Here is a 17,485-nt window from a genome sequence, read left to right as displayed (position 1 = left end):
ATTTGGACCCAACGCGACGTTCTATGGGCAACAAGACGCGCGTCTCGTTGACGGGCCCGCTGTGATCAGCATGCATGCTGGTGAAGGTGAGGTGTATGCGCCCCATTCTACCGAGAATTCGTCCCTTGACTGTTGACGTTGTTCTTCGGCGCCTTAGCGACCACGGGCCAGACAAGTGAGTATTAACCGCTGACGAAGTCGTTCGAAGATGCTAATGACACACGGTAGCCGAACGTGGGCTGACTCTTGGTCTGAACTTCACGACGATGGAGGCCACGATGCTCGTCGAGTTCCTCCCGTTGATGCCATACACCAGTAGCTCCCAGGGTTCGCTCAGGGTGCGCCCAGACGCAGTACCTTCATCGCAGTACGAGCTAACACTCATGGTTCAGTATGACCCTGACGGCAATGTAGTCTCCGGAGGGGGCGCTAACCCATGGTGAGCTTCGTCAGCTTCACTGCAGGGCGGCACTGACATATGCGATTACAGGATTTCCGAATACCTGTACGTACCGGGACATGCATGGCTTTTGGGTTGAAAAGGTCGCTCACTGGCGCGTTCAGGCCCGATGGGACGATGATATACTCCGCTGCACTGGGCGGCGAAGACCTTGTGGATTCGCTTATTGAGGTACGGGCCAATTACCGAGTCATTCCATGCCGCCGTTTCGAAGATCAACCTCAGAATTACCGTGCGTTGAAGACGACCACGTGGCATGGCTATCCGCAGAGTGTACCAGATGTCGCATTCAACGGATCGTGAGTGGCAGGCGTTTTTCGACACTCCAGCCGCTGATGGAGTGTGTTTCTGTGCATAGGGCTGTGTGGGCGAGCTGGTGAGTGATTACAGCGCGCACGCGAGTGTGACGACACTAACATGGTACAGGAACGGTGCTACGGAGGTTGCAGAGTGGGAAGTTCTGGCGGGCTCGCATCCCAACGTACTCCTCCCTGCAGCTGTGAAATCGAAGGCCGGCTTTGAGACTGAGATCGCTATCGAGCCTGCGCATTATGTCCGCGCAAGAGCTTACAATGGTTGGTCGTTCCCGGGCTTGGTTGGTCGGTCATGTGCTGATGATCTTGGCATACAGCGAAGGGTGTCGTCTTGGGCGAGAGTCACGTCTTTGCTGCGAACAGCACTGCGGTCTCGACAGTTGGCCAATACCGGAAGCGTTCTAGATTGAAGGTGACTTTGACATACACTGATCGAGTAGAATTGGATGCGTCTATTGTCCCGGGAACCCCGCTCTACTTATAACGATTGAATGTCTGTCTCGAGCACATAACGCCCATACCGCCGCCCATTCACTTCTCCCAAAATCAAAGGCAAATAGTGCATAGATCGTGAGTGATAACATCTCGACCCGCGTTGCGACCACGGGGTCATTCATTACTTGAGACCGCACAATAAATTAACAGAGCGGCCTAACGATGATGGTTCTACTCACGGATTGCACGCGACGGTACGAACGAGCATGCGTCATGACAAGGATGTTAATCCGTGTCGCCTCGGGCACCCTCGTCGTCTTGACCCTCGGGCTGCGTCTCTCCTTCAGCATTTGTCTGTTCAGCTGACATGCTAGTATGTCTCCTTTCCATGTCCTCCTTCCAGTCGCGGAATTCTGCCATGGTATGTGTAGTGCTGTAAGGGACACTCAGCTTTCCTTCGCGATTTGATAAAGTCCGCAGTACCACGTACGTCAATATGCCTCGTCTATGCGAGTGTGGCATCATCCGCCTAACGAGGTCGTCCCATCGTTTTCGGGGTATCGAATACATCGCAAAAATCTCATCTCCAGATTCCCAATTGTTGTTATATCCGGCAGTACACATACAGACGACGGTATTGGCGAAGCGCTTCTCCTGCAATATGCTGTCCAATCGCGTTAGGGCATTGCCATGCTCCATTGTCCTCCGTAGTATTCTGTACAAGTCATCCGCCATGTAGTCTGTCCCGGACCTGGGCACCAACCGAACAGACATAGCGTGCAAGTGTTTCGAGGTGACGTGTGACAGGATATGCGGGATCCAGGGCCATGCTGAAAACGAGTGGCACAGCTGGATGTCGAGCCCCCACAGACGGCCGTGGTGTGAAAGGTTGTAATGCCGCTCTGTACTAAGGCATGAAACAATCAGCCAAGTGACGATAGAGAGCATTAAGAATACTTTCCGATCATGGCGTCCATATCGCCAACATCAACAAAATAACCGTGTTCAATACCCCAGGTGAGAATAACCCTTTCTGCGGATGTGGAACTCGCATCCAGCAAAGTCTGACTTCGGCTGACTGCCCCCGATGGAGCCAACTCGCCGACCACCCCAAGATAGAGAACGCGCACTCGAGAAGCCCGGCTGATGTACACGAGAAGATCTTCGACTGCTGGTGGATCCGAAAACACACTGAGAGAGTACATGTTTGCACAGTTCAGCGGGAGAGGCGCCAGTGAGAGTTGCTGTTTCTGCAGGCAACTGACTCTGGAGCACGTGAAATCCCTAAGCCTGGGGAGTGCTGACACGAGGTGGGACAAGTGGGCGACGCTCGGCAAGGTGACATTGCGGAGAATTAGAGTGTTCATGGAGCTGAACGTTGCTAGGTAGCCGATGTCCTCCATTCGGACCGAGCCGATGGTCCACTCAGCATTTTGAATGGTGATCCTCGACAACCTCGGAGCCTTGCCCACGAGCGTAGCGGCAAACATCCCCAGGTGCCGGATAGCTTGACGCTTCCCGGGAGAAGTACCCGATATCCCGACCTGTCGAATGACCTCACGGAGGCGAGGTTTTGCACGGAGTGTCTTGGAAAGCGAGAGGACGTCCTCTCGGTCTCGTAAATGGATGCGTTGACGCAGATGGTACCATGTGAGGTAATACCAGTCGCGGCATACGAGTGCGCAGGAAGTGAGAGCGGCATGATGTGGCTCATCCTTCATAGAGCCAAAATTGAGATCCAATCCCATCGCGACATGGTCGATGAGCCGTTCACAGACATCCACAGGAAGCCGCGGTGTCGAAGGACCACGAGAGGAGCCCTCAGACGTTGCGGCGGTCCTGTAATTCACCTGCGTAAACCATGTAACCCGCGTCCAGACAGTGACACTTACATTGACTCGGCTCCGTCCATTCCGCTGATATAGAATGTGCGCCACGGCGACGTGGCCACGCAGTGGCACGAATAAGAATCCCAAGGATTCGTGTACGTGTGCGATGGCCAAGCAGATTCACGACTCCGGTGAAGACACGTTCCTGATGACATCTTCTCAGAACGCAGCTCTCCAAGCCCCAAGAGCAAGTATAATGCGATAACACACCGCTTACCTGATTTCCGGTATGTATCCTGGCTATTAGGCAAGCCAAGATGCGTCGTCCGGGTCGTCGGTTCGCGGGTCGCTTACGACCGTCTAGGCTCACGACGACACTGTGAGCAAAGCACGACGTCAGTAAGGATAATCGTTCCCAGAAGCGGAGTCGTACCTCGCCAGGCCTTCCAATCGCTCTATGTGTGCACTGCAACAGCTCGAAGCTGGACGGAGGGGAGAGCGGGGCCAGGGACAGCGGAGGCAATGATAGGTGATCCTAGTATATATGCATCGATACAACATAGCGCGCGCTCGCCGGCGCGTGCAGAAGTATCGAACACAGACACACGATATCGCAAGCGGTTCTTTGCTGCGACCGGGCGCCGTGACATCCAGGCTGTTCGCAGTCGATGCGAGGATAGCCCTCTACGGCCTGGAACCGTTGCAAAGCGATGCTAGCGTTGCTGCCACCCATTCAGCTGCGAGTGCACGAGACACGCATACAGGGGACCGCTCTCCTTGGATGTAGTGCGCTCGTTCTGGTGGGCACGCGGGAGGCAGGCGTGTCTGAACCTTGAGGTTGTTCAATGAATGCCTATCGATAAGAGCAAGTTATGTCCCGGCAACAATATGCCGGTCAGTGTTCGTACGCAGTCCGTAAGCCTGGAGTCCGAACATGTACTCACCTCAACCACGTCCTGTTGATGATTATTAGGGTGAAAACGCAGGATAGCACTAGCGGCCGGTCGGCACTACTAGTCTCCGTAGCAGACCTAAAAAGCCGGCAAGTGTCTTTTAAGCAGGTCGCCACTACCCTGGGGTAAGTCGAGCAGATGTGTTCTGTTATGTCGCATAGCGAATACGTACGTTAGCGAGCCACTCACGGTGGTGCCGATAGGGGTATGGTTTAACGGTACTTGGGATGTCTCACCGCGATGTGTGACAGGCAGGCGGCGGGACACTGCATCGGTACTCGTAGTAGGAGCGGATCACCGTGGTGCAGCTTTGCCAGGAACAAGTCGACGTGCGTAAGAAGCTGCCAGAGTGGCCGCACATCGGCAGTACAGTACTACGCGGTCGGAGCGGACCAACTTGACGCAACTGTGCCCAGAAACCAGTCGACGTGGGCGAAAGCCGCCAGAGTGGTATCTGCTACACGAGAGGAGGTGAGGCTCATCAAAAGTAAAACACTATCTGACGAGGACGAGCTCACACCTAACAGAACTCACGCCTGTGCGATTCACGCCATCGCTGGTCCCGTCCTGCGGTGAGTCGTCACCCCCTCGCCCTCGTCCTCGTCCTCTTCCTCGCAGCAACACGTCTCATTATCGCTCACACGACACGACAAGGATACAACCGCCAGACGCCGGCTCTCCGAGTCAGTGCCAGCCCGTTTGACCTCGCCAGATGTCGTCACGGCCGTCTGTCGAGGGCGGCCCTTCGCCTGTGTACCTACTATCTGATGCTTGTGTCTCAGTATCATGTCGTCGAGTCAACACGCCAGCTTACTGTGCTCATGGTGGACAGGGATATCTCCGGGTCAGGAGCAACTAGTACAAGTCTCCAATGAACCGCAGGTCGAAGTCGCCACGCACCTCACGCACGCGGGAGGGAACGCCAGTTGCGGCGCTCACGATCGATCAGCGAGACTCCGAGTGTGGTGAGGAGGAGGAGGAAGGTGAGTCCATTTAGTGCGAATCGGCCGGCAGCGTGGTAGCGCCCAGGAGCGTCTCCAATGCCAAAGTTCCAACTCAACTACCGATAGGACTTCTGACTAGACTAAAGCCCGCATTTGCATCCGCCCTTTCGCCTTCACATATCACACCCACACAAGCCAGGGTCGAGTCGCCGTGGCTGAAGAGGAGGCCGCACCTCATCCCGAGTCGAGCGAACGAAGCACGTTCACGTTCACGAGCCAAACATTATGACTACGACGCTCTCTAAGGTACGTGCGCTATCCTATCATATCGAATTGGTCAGAGCAAAAAGCAAACGGGGTCGGTGCAGGCGTGGGGCTGGTACGTATATGTATGCATGTGGTGTATGTGCGTGTGTATGCGGGAGTACAGTATAAATGCGATGAGATGAGTCGAGTCGAGACACGGATATCCAGGGTCAGGCGGGGCGGAACGATACGAAACAAGGCGGGGCGGGTGAGTTGATAGTGGGGTAGACGGTAGGGTCGTGTCGGGGTCGAGGGCGAGGCCACAGTTGAATCAGAGTCGAACCAAGGACAAAGCAGTGGTCACGTCGGATCGAACCGAACCAAGGATGAGGCGAGGGAAGGTAAGACGGGAGCGCGGCAGGTGGATCGGACGGCCACGGGTTGGCGGGAGGGACGTCGGGGAGAAGAGGACAGGAGAGAGGTCGGCAGGCGGGGTTGAGCCTGGCATAGGGTTAGGGGTTGGTCGGGGACCACGAATGGGGACGACAAGCGTACGTGCGCTACCATCGGGCAATTTCCGCGTCGCGACAAGGGCGAGAGCGTCAGATTGAACACCTCCATGCTCCTCCCAGAGCTACTAAACACAGTGGCGCCCGCCTAGCACACCACACATCCACAACACCCACACCCGCCCTCCTCCCCATCGCTCATCCCCGTACCGCGCCGCTTCTTCGGCGTGTCCTCCGCGGGCAAAGGCGCCGCGCGCACGGAAAGGTGCACCACCGTCGCCTGGCCCAGCGTCGGCGGCGCGGCGGGGTCGGGCTGCGTGATCGGGAAGGCCCACTCTGCGTTGGCGGAAGGGACGTGCGAAGCCGGCGAGGGGTGGGAGCGAGGATATGCCGCGCGAGGGACAATATGATGAGGCACAACAACAAGAGAGAAGAGAAGCAAGCGATCGCCGTCAGTAGAAGCGCGTGGAGAGAGGGGTGAGACGACGCACTCGCGAGCGTGTCCTCGTCCTGGAGGATCTTGCCGAGGTACAGGATCCGGAGGTACGACGGCGCGGGCGGCCGCTCGTCCTGCCACTCTGCCGACCGAGCGCGTCAAGCGTGAGTACGTGTGTGCGCCCGTACGGGCAGAAACGAGTGAAAGAATGGAAGGCGGGAAGGAGATGGGCGGCGGAAAGCAGGGCGCACGTGCCGCCGACGTCTGCGCCTGCATGAGCCATGACAGAGCCGCGCGTCCACGAAATGAGAGTTCCCGCACACAGGAGCTTCCCAGCCCGCACTATATGCGTGGGTACGGGTGCACCCGCGAAGGTCGCGCAGACGGAGAGTCTGCTCTCACGAGGCCGCCGGCCGCAGAACACAGGCACCTGCGAGGCCGCCGGTTCCGCGAGAAGGACGCCTTGCGAGCGGGCGCGCGAGGGAAGAGCGCAGATCGCACGGAAGGGGCGGGTCGTGTGCATGTATGTGTGTCTCTATGAGATAGACGCAGACGCAGACGCAGACGTCCGCTGACAGCGTCTGCCCTGCGTCTATGCAATTCCCGTCGCTCCATGGTTGCAAATGCGCGCGTAGAGGGGTGGTGCGCATGCACGCGTCGAGAGGGGCGATGCTGGGGCAGGGATGACGAGCGAACGGGGACTCACCGTTCGGCCAGGCGTTCCAGACGAGCCCTTGACGCGGCCGATGGTGGTGTCGGGGTCGAAGGACATGGTGCGGCGCTTGCCGGTGATGGTGAGGAACGTGAGCGCGACCTGGGGCATCTGCGGGACGGCCTGCTCGCCGTGCGCCTTCTCCGGGTCGTCCACCTCCGCGTGCGCCTCTGCCTCTGCCTCTGCCTCTGCCTCGTGCGTGTCGGCGTCGACCTCGAGGGCGTAACGCGAGGGGCTGAGCTCCGCGAGCTCGGGCGTGGGCGTGCCGGGGGCGGTCTGGTCGACGCGGGTGTAGGACGTGCGGGCGGAGGCGGACATGGGTGCGAAGGCGCCGGGGCCGAGGTGGGCGGTGCCCGGGGCGTGCGCGGTGGAGGGCCGGCCGGACAGACGGACGACGGCGGGCTCGCGGAGGGAGGGCGCGGCGGAGGGGGGTGCGGTGCGGGGGCTGAAGTGGTAGGGGAACTGGGGCTGGGAGAAGGAGCGCGGGGGCGGGTGCGCGGCGTCGTCTTCCTGCGGTGGTGGTGGGGGCGGGGGTAAGTCGGCGGAGAGGCCGAGGGAGGACATGGCGGGCGGAGGCGAGGACGCGGACGAGGGTGCGGCGTGTGGTTATAACGGGGTCGGCTGGGGCGTGAGAGGGCGAGAAGGGTGGAGGCCGATGGGAGCAGGGTCACGGGGCACGCGAGAAGGCGGGCGAATGAATGGCGGCGTGTGATCCGTCCGGCGACAGCTCGCGCGAACGCACGGGCAGGGCGAGCAGGGGCCGACGAGGCAGGCGGTGTGCGTGCTGGGCAGGGCAGTGCGGTGCGGCGGCGGCGGGCGAGGACGGCGGGGAGGAGCAGGAGAGGGGAGAGGGCGAATTTGAAGAGCCCCGCATCGGGCATGACCATGCAGCGGAAATAGCCGCGTCTGCCCTGTTCTGCCCGATCTCCATCTGGATGCACCCCGTTTGATCTAGATCTGCCCCTCCCGCGACCGAGACCGCCCCGCCACAGCGATTCCGTCTGCGCCTGCCCGTTCGTCGGCCTCGCCTACACACAAGCCATGACGCGCTCACTAGTACTGCTGCTATGTACCGCTCCTTGCTGTCCGACGCGTCCGACCCTCATTCCCCCGCGGCGTCTGCTGACCCCCGCATGTCATCCTCGTTGACTCATTTGCCCCGCCGGAGAATGGCGCATCATGACGTCTCCGAACAACCCGGACGCATGTGGGCCGCGGCGTTTCGCGGCACACCAGTGTCAGGCACATACGCGTCTATGTAATCAAAGTCCAGACTCGATAAGGACAGCGACCTTCACGGATTTCCTCTGCACGCTTGGCTCCCCTTCCTCATGCAACTGGAAAGCCGACACACCGCGACAGCCCAGCTTTGGGCTCGATGCTACGTCAGACGTCCCCGGTAGTGCATGATGATCCGACCGGTTCCTCCACCGGTGCGCGGACTGAGCGACACGAACGCAACAACGCAAAACGCCGGAGCAACAACAATCCACGGCGATCGTAGTATTACTGAACTAGACAAGACTGCTGTTCAAACGTTCACATGCACAGTTCAGTCTCATGCAAGTCGCGCGTCCGCTACATGGATATTGAATTTCTCTGCCAGTGGACGGCGATCCAGGTCCGTGCACGATTCCGTGCACACCACTTCATGATATGTATGCGCCAATCATTCCAGTGACTCGAGACCGGTGGGATGCCCCATCCACCAAGCAGGAGTGCCGAATCGAATACGGAGCATCGCATTCATATCGTGTACACAAGAAAGAGATGCTTCTGTGCGACTTCTGGGTGACGACTCACCGTCGGACAGGATCAGGCGAAGCGATGGCGCAAAAGCGCACAGGCGTGAGTTCCGAATATTAGGTACAGTACGGGCCTTCTACTAGTCAGAGTGTGTGCTGATGTCCCTCACCGCCTCTCGTTCGTGTGATAGACATCACTCTGGTCGACTTGTTTCTAACAAAGTTGCGTCAGGGTGGTCCGCTCCTCAGACTAATAGTACTGATACAGTGTCACGCCACCAACTCACGGATACCAGCATTACCATGATTCGCTTTACGTACCAGCTGTGCCACAGAACAGAACACAAGCTCAAGATTTGGTCTCGCGCGCGATGGGCGCACTGCATCCAAGGAGAGCGGTCCTCTGTATATGTTTCTCGTCCACCCGCAGCTGTATGGGTGTCAGTAAGGTGCGTATCGCTTCGCACAGACTTCAGGCCGTAGAGGGCTGTCTTCGCATCGAGTGCGAACAGCCTGGATGTCACGGCGCCCGGTCGCAGCAAAGAATCGCTCGTGGCATCATGTGTCTGTGTTCGATGCTTCTATACGCGCCGGCGAGCGAGCGCTATGTTGGATCAATGCATATATACTAACATCACCTATCATTGCCAGGTTCGCTGTCCCTGCGCTCTCCCCTCTGTCCAGCTTCGAGTTTTTGCAGTGCACACCAAGTGCGCATCAAGAGCGATTGAAAGGCCTCGCGAGGTACGACCCCGCTTCCCGTAATGAATATCCTGACTGATGTCGTGCTTTGCTCACAGCACAGACGGTCGTAAGCGACTCACGAACCGACGACCCGGACGACGCATCTCGGCTTGCGTGGGAGCCAGCATATATACCTGAAATCAGGTAGTGTGTTATCGCATTATGCTTGCTCTTGGAGCTTGAAGCTTGAAGGGCTGTGGTCTGAGAAGTTGTCATTAGTAGGGTGTCTTCACCACCGTGGATCTGCGTGGCAATCACACAGGTGCACGGATCATTGAATGTTTGGTCGGTGCCTTAGGCTCACGTCGCCGTAGCGCACATCCCACGTCAACGGAATGGACAGAGCCGAGCCAATGTAAGTGTCATTGCTCGGACGCGAGTAACATGGTTTACGCATGTGGAATACAGTACAGCCGCAACGTCCGAGGGCTCCTCTCGTGGTCCTTCGATCCCGCGGCTTCCTGTGGAGGTCTGTGGACGGATCATCGACCATGTCGCGATGGGAATGAATCTCCGCGATTATTTTGTGGAGGACGAGCCACATCTCGCCGCTCTCAGCTCCTACGCACTCGTATGCCGAGACTGGTATTACCTCACATGGTACCACCTGCGTCAACGCATCCATTTGCGAGACCGAGAGGACGTCCTCTCGCTCTCCAAGACACTCCCCACAAAACCTCGCCTCCGTAAGGTCATTCAACACGTCGTCATATCGGGTGCTTCTCCCGGGTGGCGTCGACGTCGACCGATCCGGCACCTGGGGACGTTTGTCGCTATGCTCGCGGGCAAGGCACCAATGTTGTCGAGGATCAGCATTGAAGATGCTCAGTGGACCATCGACTCGGTCCGAATGGAGGACATCCACTTCATAACTACGTTCAGCTCCATGAACACTCTGACACTCCGCAATGTCACTTTGTCCAGCATCACCCAGCTATCCCGCCTCGTGTCAGCACTCCCCAGGCTTAGGGAGTTATGGTGCTCCAGGGTCAATTGTTTGCGGGAACAGCAACTCTCACTGGCCTCTCTCCCACTGAACTGTGCAAATCTGTACGCTCTCAGTGTGTCATTGGTTTCACCAGCAGTCGAAGATCTTCTCGTGTGCATCAGCCGGGCTTCTCAAGTGCGCAGTCTACATTTTGGAGTGAACGGCGAGTTGGCTCCACCCGGGGCAGCCAGCCGAAGTCAGGCTTTGCTGGTTGCAAGTTCCACGTCCGCGGAAAGGGTTGTGCTCGACTGGGATATTGATCGCGTTCTATTTTCGAGATGGTACTGTTGACACCACAGTCGGAAGGTCTCCTAGTTCTGTCTCTCGCCACTTGGCTGATTGTTTCATGCTTACAGAGCGGCATTGCAACCTTTCACACCACGACCACCTGTGGGAGTTGTCAATCCAGCTGTACCACCCGTTTTCAGAATGGCCCTGGATCCCGTATATCCTGTCGCACGTCACCTCGAAACACTTCCAGGCTATGTCTGTTCGGTTGGTGCCCTGGTCCAGGACAACCCATATGGCGGATGACTTCTTGAAACAATGGAGGATAGCTTGGACATAATGAAGGATGACAATGCCCTAGTGCGATTGGACAGCATATTGCAGGAGGAGCGCTTCGCCAGTACTGTCATCTGTATGGATATTTCCGAATATGACAACACTCGGGAGTCTGGAGATGGGAATATTGCGAAGGTTTCAATACTCCGAGAACGGTGGGACGAGTTCGTTAGGCGGAGGATGCCACACTCGCATCGACGAGGCATATTGATGTACGTGGTACTGCGGACTTGGCAAAATCGCGAAGGAAAGCTGAGCGTCTCTTACAGCACTACACATACCAGCGCAGAATTCGGCGACTGGCAGCGGGACACTGAAAGGAGACATACTAGCATGTCAGCTGAACAGACAAACACCGAAGGAGAGGCGCAGCCCCAGGGTCACGACGACTCAGGTGCTCGAGGCGACACGGATTAACATCCTTGTCACCACGCATGCTCGTTCGTACCGTCGCGTGCAATCCGTGAGTAGAACCATCATCGTGCGGCCGCTCTGCTAACTTGTTGTGCAATCTCAAGGTAATGAATGGCCCCGTGGCCCCAACGCGGGTCGAAATGTTATCACTCATGATCCTATGCAACATTCCTTTGATTCTTGGAGAAGTGCAAGGGCGGCGGTATGGGTGTTATGTGCTCGAGACAGACCTTCAATTGTTATAGAGCGAGATTCCGTTGATAATGGGCGCATCCATTTTTCCGGGCACTGCGTATATCAAACGGACATTTGTGTTTCGTCATAGTCATCCTTGCGGCAACTTCATGGCTGCTACGAGCAGCTGGAAAGTACACGGCGAAGCGTCATAAATGAATAAGTATCGGCAACGTGTGGTGCATCAGACAAAACGAGCAACCGCGGACAGCACCAGGGCTGTCCGAAGGGAGCGGTATAATCGATTGGAACTACAGGACACAAGGACCACACAATGTGCGCGCAGACGACACGATGGCGGGGACACGAATGTCACTGCAAGAAACAGGATCGCACTTCCGTCAACCTCTGGGTAGGCTCTGGTGTCATGCGAGGTGCTCCACAACACCGGGGCAAGACACTGCCATAGTCTACGAGGACCTACAACTCGGTCATAACCTTCAACACCGTACTTATACGCTAGTCACTGACGCGAACGAGAAGTACTGAGCCGGGTTAGACAACTGCGGTAGGCTCATATCGCGAACACATAGTCAAAATATTGAGAGATTGTGAGTGAAACGTACCAGTCGAGAGTCGCTGTCACCGGTCACGGTCATAGACGTGGGCTGGTGGCCCCGATACTCACAGCCCAAGCCCTGGAATATCCGCTTTCGAAAGGGCTGCTGCGGAATGGCGGAACATTCGTTACGATAGTACCAATAGTGGTCTGCCCGCAGAATGCGTATACACATCTGTCGCGGAGCAATGTGATCAGTATCATCCTAAGTCAAAGTTGTCGCCAGCGCACTGGACACATGGTACATATAAACCGGGCACTCTCGCACGCCCACCGCTTTGGAGACGTCAAGCCGCACACCATAATATGTACCGGAGGAAGGCTGGTGAAGGATGATCGATGAGGGTCGGCACCAGTGGACGAGTCGGTAGACGCAGACATAGATCGCAGATATATGATCGCTCACATACACGCACGAAGTACACAGTACTTATTGAAGCCGGTTTTATCATGGTCAATCACCGCTTATAATACACAGTGATCCGTCCGCCGTGAACCTATGCAAGACCGGCCTGAGCTAGAAACCTATATTATGGTACTGCCCATCGAGATCGAGATGATTCAAACCGAGGATTTTTATCGGCAAGCTCGCAGCATGGGTTCGCTGGGGGTGCAGACGCTGTATGAGGCTCAAGCCATTATGGTGGACGCACGGCGCAAAGTCGCTCGCACGCCAGCGCAAACAGGTCCGGGCCGCTATCGTGCGTAGTACACCGTGGAGCAACACTCGTAGCCATGGACCCGCGCCCGACTCTGCAGCCCAGAGTCAACAGTCTCAGTACGCAGATACCGCGAAGTACGCACCAACGCACGTCCCCGGCCGGAAACCATCCGCGCCCATCAACAGCAGGCGACATCACGTCACACCCGACAGCTCCCTCAACGCTTTCTGCGCCCTCCAGTCCGTCAGCCGCTCGACGTCCACGCCGCCCTGCTCGCGCCCGACGGCGTACCAGGTGACCGCGTCAAGGTCATTATAAACGACCGAGGCGTACCCACGCATGTTAAACCCGACAAACTCCACGGACCGCACGCACGCCGCAACCTTGCGCGCAAGCGACGACGCACAGGGCTCGCCTGCAGAGGGCAGGCGCCCAGTGTAGCCGAAGGACAGGCCCTTCAGGGCGACGTCGCCCAGCACCGCAGCGCAGCTCGTCTGTGCCTCGGGTCAGCTCCGTCGCGGTGCACAACTGCTGAGACACCCACGATCAATGTCTCGTCGAGCGACTGGAGCGCGAGGTGGAGGTACCGCAGCCCGCGCGCCGCGCCCGCAAGCCCGTCCATCCACTCTGCGACGCGGTTGTGCGCGACGGTGCAGAACAGGACTGTCGGCGTCGCCCGCTGCATGAGAGACACGAACAGCGGCATGCGCTCGTGTACGTTCAGCGACACGTGCAGCTCCAGCCTCCGTACCTTGCACACCAGCGGGATCCCCAGGTCTCCGTTTGTCTGCACGCACGCGAGCTCCGTCCACGCCGCGATCGGCTGCTCCGCGGCGAACGTCACGTCCTGCAGCCGCAGACACTTCAGTCCAGGGAAGACGCTCGCAATGCTCGCGAGCGCCGCGCAGTAGCCGGAGAGCGTGAGCGTGCGGAGGGCGGGAAAGATGATGCTCGCGTGGAAGAGGTTTTCCGCGAGGGCGATGCACTGCTGGAGGCGGAGGTCCTCGAGCGCGGCGCTGAGCGGCGCGGGGAAGTGTATGCCCGCAAAGTCGCTCGCGGGGAGGCCGCGGCGGGCGAGGCGCTCCGCGTGGAGGTGGACGGTGCGCGGGCGGGCGGCCATGCGGTAGAGTAGCTGGCACGCCCACGGCCGGCCGTGCATGTGCACGACGTCGAGGGCGGGGAGGCCCGCGAGCGCGTCGATGAAGCAGTCCGAGGCTTGGAGAAGGTCGCCGGCGGCCCAGAGGTGCAGCTCGCGCAGGCGGGTCGCGTGCTGCAGCACCCTGCTCAAGTGACACGGGCACTCGTACCTCCAGGTGCCCTCTCCTTCTCTCTCCTCCTCCTCCCGCAGAGAGAACGCGGGACCTAGCAAGCGCAGCGTACGCAGACATGGGATGCGCCGGTCGGGGTCTGCGAGCATGAACGCGCAGAACTGGCGGATGCGCTCCGCGCTCCTCGGCGAGATACACAGGAACTTGACCTCTCGCAGGAATTGGGGCATTGCGACGGCGTGGCCTGCGCGGCAGGTCATGGTGAGCTGGCAAGCGTCGCGTGTGGAGAGGTGCGCAAGGATGATGGACAAGACGTCGTCGTTGAGCGAAAAGAAGTCCATGGTCATTCGCAGCGATAGTAGCAATAGATGTAATATGTTGTACTTGGACTCCGAGGAAGACGAAGACGATGGCGGTAGTGAGCGAAGGGAGTGCCGTCGCGGGAAGCAAGCGGTGATGGTACTTACATAGGTGGCGGTGGCGCAGATGAACAACTTCGTTAACCGTCACGGTAGTACTTACTATACGACGCGCCCACTTCTACTTCTACTTACTACAGTTCCACATTGCCACCACACTGCTACATATTCCTCGAGGTCCAGGAATCGTCTGCAACCTAGGTCCGTGACTGTTCAACGGACGCTGCTTATTCCGAGTCATGTAAAGTAGATGGTCAACGTTGCAACTAGCACCTGGACTCAAAGATCACTCGGAGTGACCCCGACAGGCTCCCTCCAAACCGAAGGCTATGCTGTCTGTGGTTGTTCGTTGTAATTGTCTGATGCACCGTACGTTGCCGATACTGACCCGTTAATGATGCTACGCCGTGTACTATGTAGCTGCTCGTAGCAGCCATAAAGTTGCGGGCTGACTATGACGAAACACAATGGTCAGTTCAAGTTTGACACACGCAGTGCACGAGTCAAATTGGATGCGTCCATAATTGACGGAACCTCGTTACATAACAACCGAATGTCTGTCCCGAGCATACAAAACCCATACCATCACCCTTTCATTTCTCCAAAAACAAAGGAAAATGCTGCATAGGATCCTGAGGGATAACATTTCGACCCGCATTGCGGCCACGGGTCCATTCGTACCCTTGAGACCGCACAATAAATTAGCAGAGCGGCCTAACGATGATGGTTCGACTCACGGGTTACACACGACGGTACGAACGAGCATGCATGCTGGCAAGGATGTCAATCCCTCGGGCTGCACTTCTCCTTCGGCATTTCTCTCTTGAACTGACATGTTAGTATCTCTCCTTTCCACGTCCTCCCTCCAGTCGAGGTATTCTGCAAAGGTACGTGTAGTGCTATAAGGAAAACTCAGTTTTCCTCCGCAATTTGTAACGCACTAATAGTACGTACGTCAATATGCCTCGTCGATGCGAGTGTGGCATCCTCCGCCTAACGAGCTCGACCCACTGTTCTCGGAGTGTTGAATCCTTCGCAAAAAGTTCATCTCCAGATTCGCAAGCGTTGTTGCTATATCCGGCAATACCCATACGTCTGAGACGACAGTACTGGCGAAGCGCTCCTCCTGCAGTATGCTGTCCAATCGCGCTAGGACATCATCCTGCTCCATTGCCATCAGTAATTTGTCCAACTCATCCGCCACGTAGTCTGTGCCGGACCGGGGCACCAACACAACAGACATAGCCTGGAAATGCTTCGAGGTAATGCGCGACACGACATGGGGGATCCAGGACCGTTCTGCAAGCGGGTGGTACAGCTGAATTGTCAACTCCCACAGGCGGTCGTGGTGTGAAAGGTTGCAATGCCACTCTGTAGGGATGGAACAATCAGCCAAGTGGCGAGAAAGAGAACTAAGGACTTGAAGACTTTCCGACTGTGGCGTCGATAGTACCATCTCGAACGAGAGAACCGGGATCAACATGCAAGTCGAGCTAAACCCTTTCTGCGGATGTGGCGCTTACATCCAGCAAAGCCTGACTTCGGCCAGCTGCCCCGGATGGAGTCGACTCGCTGAACATCCCAAGACGGAGATTGCGCACTCGAGAAGCCCGGCATATCCGCACCAAAAGGTCTTCGACTGCTGTCGCAACAAACATTACATCGAGAGAGTCCAAATTTACAGAGTTCAGCGGGAGAGAGGCCAGAGAGAGTTGCTGCTTCTGCACGCAACTGACCCTGGAGCACCATAACTGACTAAGCCTGGGGAGCGCTGACACGAGGCGGGACAGCTGGGCGACGCTGGATCGACAAGGTGACGCTGTCGAGGGTCAGACTGTCCAAGGAGCTAAATGCAGCTAGGAAGCCGATGTCCTCCATTCGGACCGAGCCGATGGTCCACTCAGCATGTTCAATGGTGATCATCGACCTCCTCGGAGCCTTGCCCACGAGCATAGCGACAAATGTCCCCAGGTGCCTGATCGGTTGACGCTTTTCCGGGAGAAGCACCCGATATGACGACATGTTGAATGACCTCACGGAGGCGAGGTTTTGCACGGAGTGTCTTGGAGAGCGAGAGGACGTCCACCCGGTCTCGTAAACGGATGCGTTGACGCAGATGGTACCATGTGAGATAATACCAGTCTCGGCATACGAGTGCGCAGGAAATGAGAGCGGTGTGATGTGGCTCGGCCTCCATAGAGAACAGCTTGAGATTCATTCCCGTCGCGACATGGTCGATGATCCGTTCACAGACCTCCACAGGAAGCCGTGGGATCAAGGGACCACGAGAGGAGCCCTCGGACGTTGCGGCTGTACTGTATTCCACATGCGTAAACCATGTTACTCGCGTCCGAGCAATGACACTTACGTTGGCTCGGCTCTGTCCATTCCGTTGACGTGGGATGTGTGCTACGGCGACGTGAGCCTAAGGCACCGACCAAACATTCAATGATCACGACGGTGAAGATACGTTACTAATGACATCTTCTCAGACAGCAGCTCTTCAAGCTCCAAGAGCAAGCATACTGCGATAACACACTACTTACCTGGTTTCTGGTATGTATCCTGGCTACCAGGCAAGCCAGGATGCGTCGTCCGGGTCGTCGGTTTGCGAGTCACTTACGACCGTCTAGGCTCACGACGCTATGCGCAAAGCACGACTCATCAGTAAGGGCAATCGTCGACGGAAGCGGCCTCGTACCTCGCGAGGCCTTTCAATCGCTCGTCGTGTGCACTGCAAAAGGTCGAAGCTGGACGGAGGAGAGAGCGCAGGGACAGCGGAGGCAATGATAGGTGAGCTAGTACATGGCAGTAAGTATATGCATCGATACAACATATAACATAGGACCACTCTCCTTGGTTGCAGTGCACGCATTCTGGTGAGCGCGCGAGAGGCAGGCGTGTTTGAACCTTGAACTGGGACGATGTTGCTCTATCCACATAAGTTACCGCTCGCGCGAGGCAACAAGGATACGACGCATCGGACGCTAACTTCTCTCAGTCCCTATGTAGCCGCTCCTCAGTCGATCCTGATGCGAGCGATCGAGTGA

General features: G+C 57.3%; 7 protein-coding genes across 7 annotated transcripts; 3 read left to right on the top strand and 4 right to left on the bottom strand.

Moving 5' to 3' along the window:
- Window positions 1-410: 410 nt before the first annotated feature.
- On the top strand, window positions 411-1,431 carry B0H18DRAFT_604028 (uncharacterized protein). The gene is made up of 6 exons (XM_048038751.1): window positions 411-505; window positions 565-631; window positions 686-759; window positions 819-836; window positions 887-1,035; window positions 1,092-1,431. Exons 2-6 carry the CDS (start codon window positions 578-580, stop codon window positions 1,256-1,258), a joined length of 462 nt encoding a protein of 153 aa, XP_047898122.1. The 5' UTR covers window positions 411-505; window positions 565-577; the 3' UTR covers window positions 1,259-1,431.
- Window positions 1,432-2,052: 621 nt separating this feature from the next.
- Window positions 2,053-3,355, bottom strand: B0H18DRAFT_604066 (uncharacterized protein). The gene is made up of 3 exons (XM_048038752.1): window positions 3,316-3,355; window positions 3,102-3,243; window positions 2,053-3,048 (listed from the first exon to the last, which is right to left on the bottom strand). The coding sequence occupies exons 2-3, from the start codon at window positions 3,119-3,121 to the stop codon at window positions 2,157-2,159; spliced, it is 912 nt and encodes a 303-aa protein (XP_047898121.1). The 5' UTR covers window positions 3,122-3,243; window positions 3,316-3,355; the 3' UTR covers window positions 2,053-2,156.
- A 2,084-nt stretch (window positions 3,356-5,439) lies between these two features.
- On the bottom strand, window positions 5,440-7,685 carry B0H18DRAFT_982437 (uncharacterized protein). The gene is made up of 4 exons (XM_048044540.1): window positions 6,866-7,685; window positions 6,182-6,266; window positions 5,737-6,026; window positions 5,440-5,682 (listed from the first exon to the last, which is right to left on the bottom strand). Exons 1-3 carry the CDS (start codon window positions 7,400-7,402, stop codon window positions 5,839-5,841), a joined length of 810 nt encoding a protein of 269 aa, XP_047898120.1. The 5' UTR covers window positions 7,403-7,685; the 3' UTR covers window positions 5,440-5,682; window positions 5,737-5,838.
- A 429-nt stretch (window positions 7,686-8,114) lies between these two features.
- Window positions 8,115-9,354, top strand: B0H18DRAFT_603897 (uncharacterized protein). Its single transcript, XM_048038749.1, has 4 exons — window positions 8,115-8,459; window positions 8,517-8,704; window positions 8,775-8,805; window positions 8,880-9,354. Exons 1-4 carry the CDS (start codon window positions 8,245-8,247, stop codon window positions 9,064-9,066), a joined length of 621 nt encoding a protein of 206 aa, XP_047898119.1. The 5' UTR covers window positions 8,115-8,244; the 3' UTR covers window positions 9,067-9,354.
- A 210-nt stretch (window positions 9,355-9,564) lies between these two features.
- Window positions 9,565-10,763, top strand: B0H18DRAFT_603960 (uncharacterized protein). The gene is made up of 3 exons (XM_048038750.1): window positions 9,565-9,682; window positions 9,736-10,613; window positions 10,672-10,763. The coding sequence occupies exons 1-2, from the start codon at window positions 9,663-9,665 to the stop codon at window positions 10,604-10,606; spliced, it is 891 nt and encodes a 296-aa protein (XP_047898118.1). The 5' UTR covers window positions 9,565-9,662; the 3' UTR covers window positions 10,607-10,613; window positions 10,672-10,763.
- A 1,709-nt stretch (window positions 10,764-12,472) lies between these two features.
- B0H18DRAFT_982413 (uncharacterized protein) lies at window positions 12,473-14,553 on the bottom strand. Its single transcript, XM_048044539.1, has 2 exons — window positions 13,293-14,553; window positions 12,473-13,242 (listed from the first exon to the last, which is right to left on the bottom strand). The coding sequence occupies exons 1-2, from the start codon at window positions 14,361-14,363 to the stop codon at window positions 12,943-12,945; spliced, it is 1,371 nt and encodes a 456-aa protein (XP_047898117.1). The 5' UTR covers window positions 14,364-14,553; the 3' UTR covers window positions 12,473-12,942.
- Window positions 14,554-16,190: 1,637 nt separating this feature from the next.
- B0H18DRAFT_1115239 (uncharacterized protein) lies at window positions 16,191-16,823 on the bottom strand (the record flags this gene model as incomplete). The annotated part of the gene is made up of 3 exons (XM_048033238.1): window positions 16,191-16,526; window positions 16,588-16,750; window positions 16,804-16,823. 3 exons carry the CDS (start codon window positions 16,821-16,823, stop codon window positions 16,191-16,193), a joined length of 519 nt encoding a protein of 172 aa, XP_047898116.1.
- Between the last annotated feature and the right edge of the window lie 662 nt (window positions 16,824-17,485).

The sequence above is a fragment of the Fomitopsis serialis genome, assembly GCF_022376445.1.
Source record: "Fomitopsis serialis strain Sig1Antser10 chromosome Unknown B0H18scaffold_7, whole genome shotgun sequence".
NCBI lineage: Eukaryota > Fungi > Basidiomycota > Agaricomycetes > Polyporales > Fomitopsidaceae > Fomitopsis > Fomitopsis serialis.
Note: the sequence above shows the minus strand (reverse complement) of the source record. Positions and strands in the feature narration are given on the sequence as shown.

What these genes read in the sequence shown, in the direction of transcription:
- B0H18DRAFT_982437 (XM_048044540.1), bottom strand. Translation starts at nt 7,402, where the DNA reads ATGTCCTCCCTCGGCCTCTCCGCCGACTTACCCCCGCCCCCACCACCA. An exon ending in CCGACACCACCATCGGCCGC is followed by an intron (nt 6,267 to 6,865) that starts GTCAAGGGCTCG and finishes CGGTCGGCAGAG; the next exon opens with TGGCAGGACGAGCGGCCGCC. An exon ending in GGACGAGGACACGCTCGCGA is followed by an intron (nt 6,027 to 6,181) that starts GTGCGTCGTCTC and finishes CCGCCAACGCAG; the next exon opens with AGTGGGCCTTCCCGATCACG.
- B0H18DRAFT_604066 (XM_048038752.1), bottom strand. Translation starts at nt 3,121, where the DNA reads ATGGACGGAGCCGAGTCAAT. An exon ending in ATGGACGGAGCCGAGTCAAT is followed by an intron (nt 3,049 to 3,101) that starts GTAAGTGTCACT and finishes GGTGAATTACAG; the next exon opens with GACCGCCGCAACGTCTGAGG.
- B0H18DRAFT_982413 (XM_048044539.1), bottom strand. Translation starts at nt 14,363, where the DNA reads ATGACCATGGACTTCTTTTCGCTCAACGACGACGTCTTGTCCATCATC. An exon ending in CGCTCGACGAGACATTGATC is followed by an intron (nt 13,243 to 13,292) that starts GTGGGTGTCTCA and finishes CCCGAGGCACAG; the next exon opens with ACGAGCTGCGCTGCGGTGCT.
- B0H18DRAFT_603960 (XM_048038750.1), top strand. Translation starts at nt 9,663, where the DNA reads ATGGACAGAGCCGAGCCAAT. An exon ending in ATGGACAGAGCCGAGCCAAT is followed by an intron (nt 9,683 to 9,735) that starts GTAAGTGTCATT and finishes TGTGGAATACAG; the next exon opens with TACAGCCGCAACGTCCGAGG.
- B0H18DRAFT_604028 (XM_048038751.1), top strand. Translation starts at nt 578, where the DNA reads ATGATATACTCCGCTGCACTGGGCGGCGAAGACCTTGTGGATTCGCTT. An exon ending in TTGTGGATTCGCTTATTGAG is followed by an intron (nt 632 to 685) that starts GTACGGGCCAAT and finishes GATCAACCTCAG; the next exon opens with AATTACCGTGCGTTGAAGAC. An exon ending in CCGCGCAAGAGCTTACAATG is followed by an intron (nt 1,036 to 1,091) that starts GTTGGTCGTTCC and finishes CTTGGCATACAG; the next exon opens with CGAAGGGTGTCGTCTTGGGC.
- B0H18DRAFT_603897 (XM_048038749.1), top strand. Translation starts at nt 8,245, where the DNA reads ATGATGATCCGACCGGTTCCTCCACCGGTGCGCGGACTGAGCGACACG. An exon ending in GCCAGTGGACGGCGATCCAG is followed by an intron (nt 8,460 to 8,516) that starts GTCCGTGCACGA and finishes CAATCATTCCAG; the next exon opens with TGACTCGAGACCGGTGGGAT. An exon ending in GTCGACTTGTTTCTAACAAA is followed by an intron (nt 8,806 to 8,879) that starts GTTGCGTCAGGG and finishes CACGGATACCAG; the next exon opens with CATTACCATGATTCGCTTTA.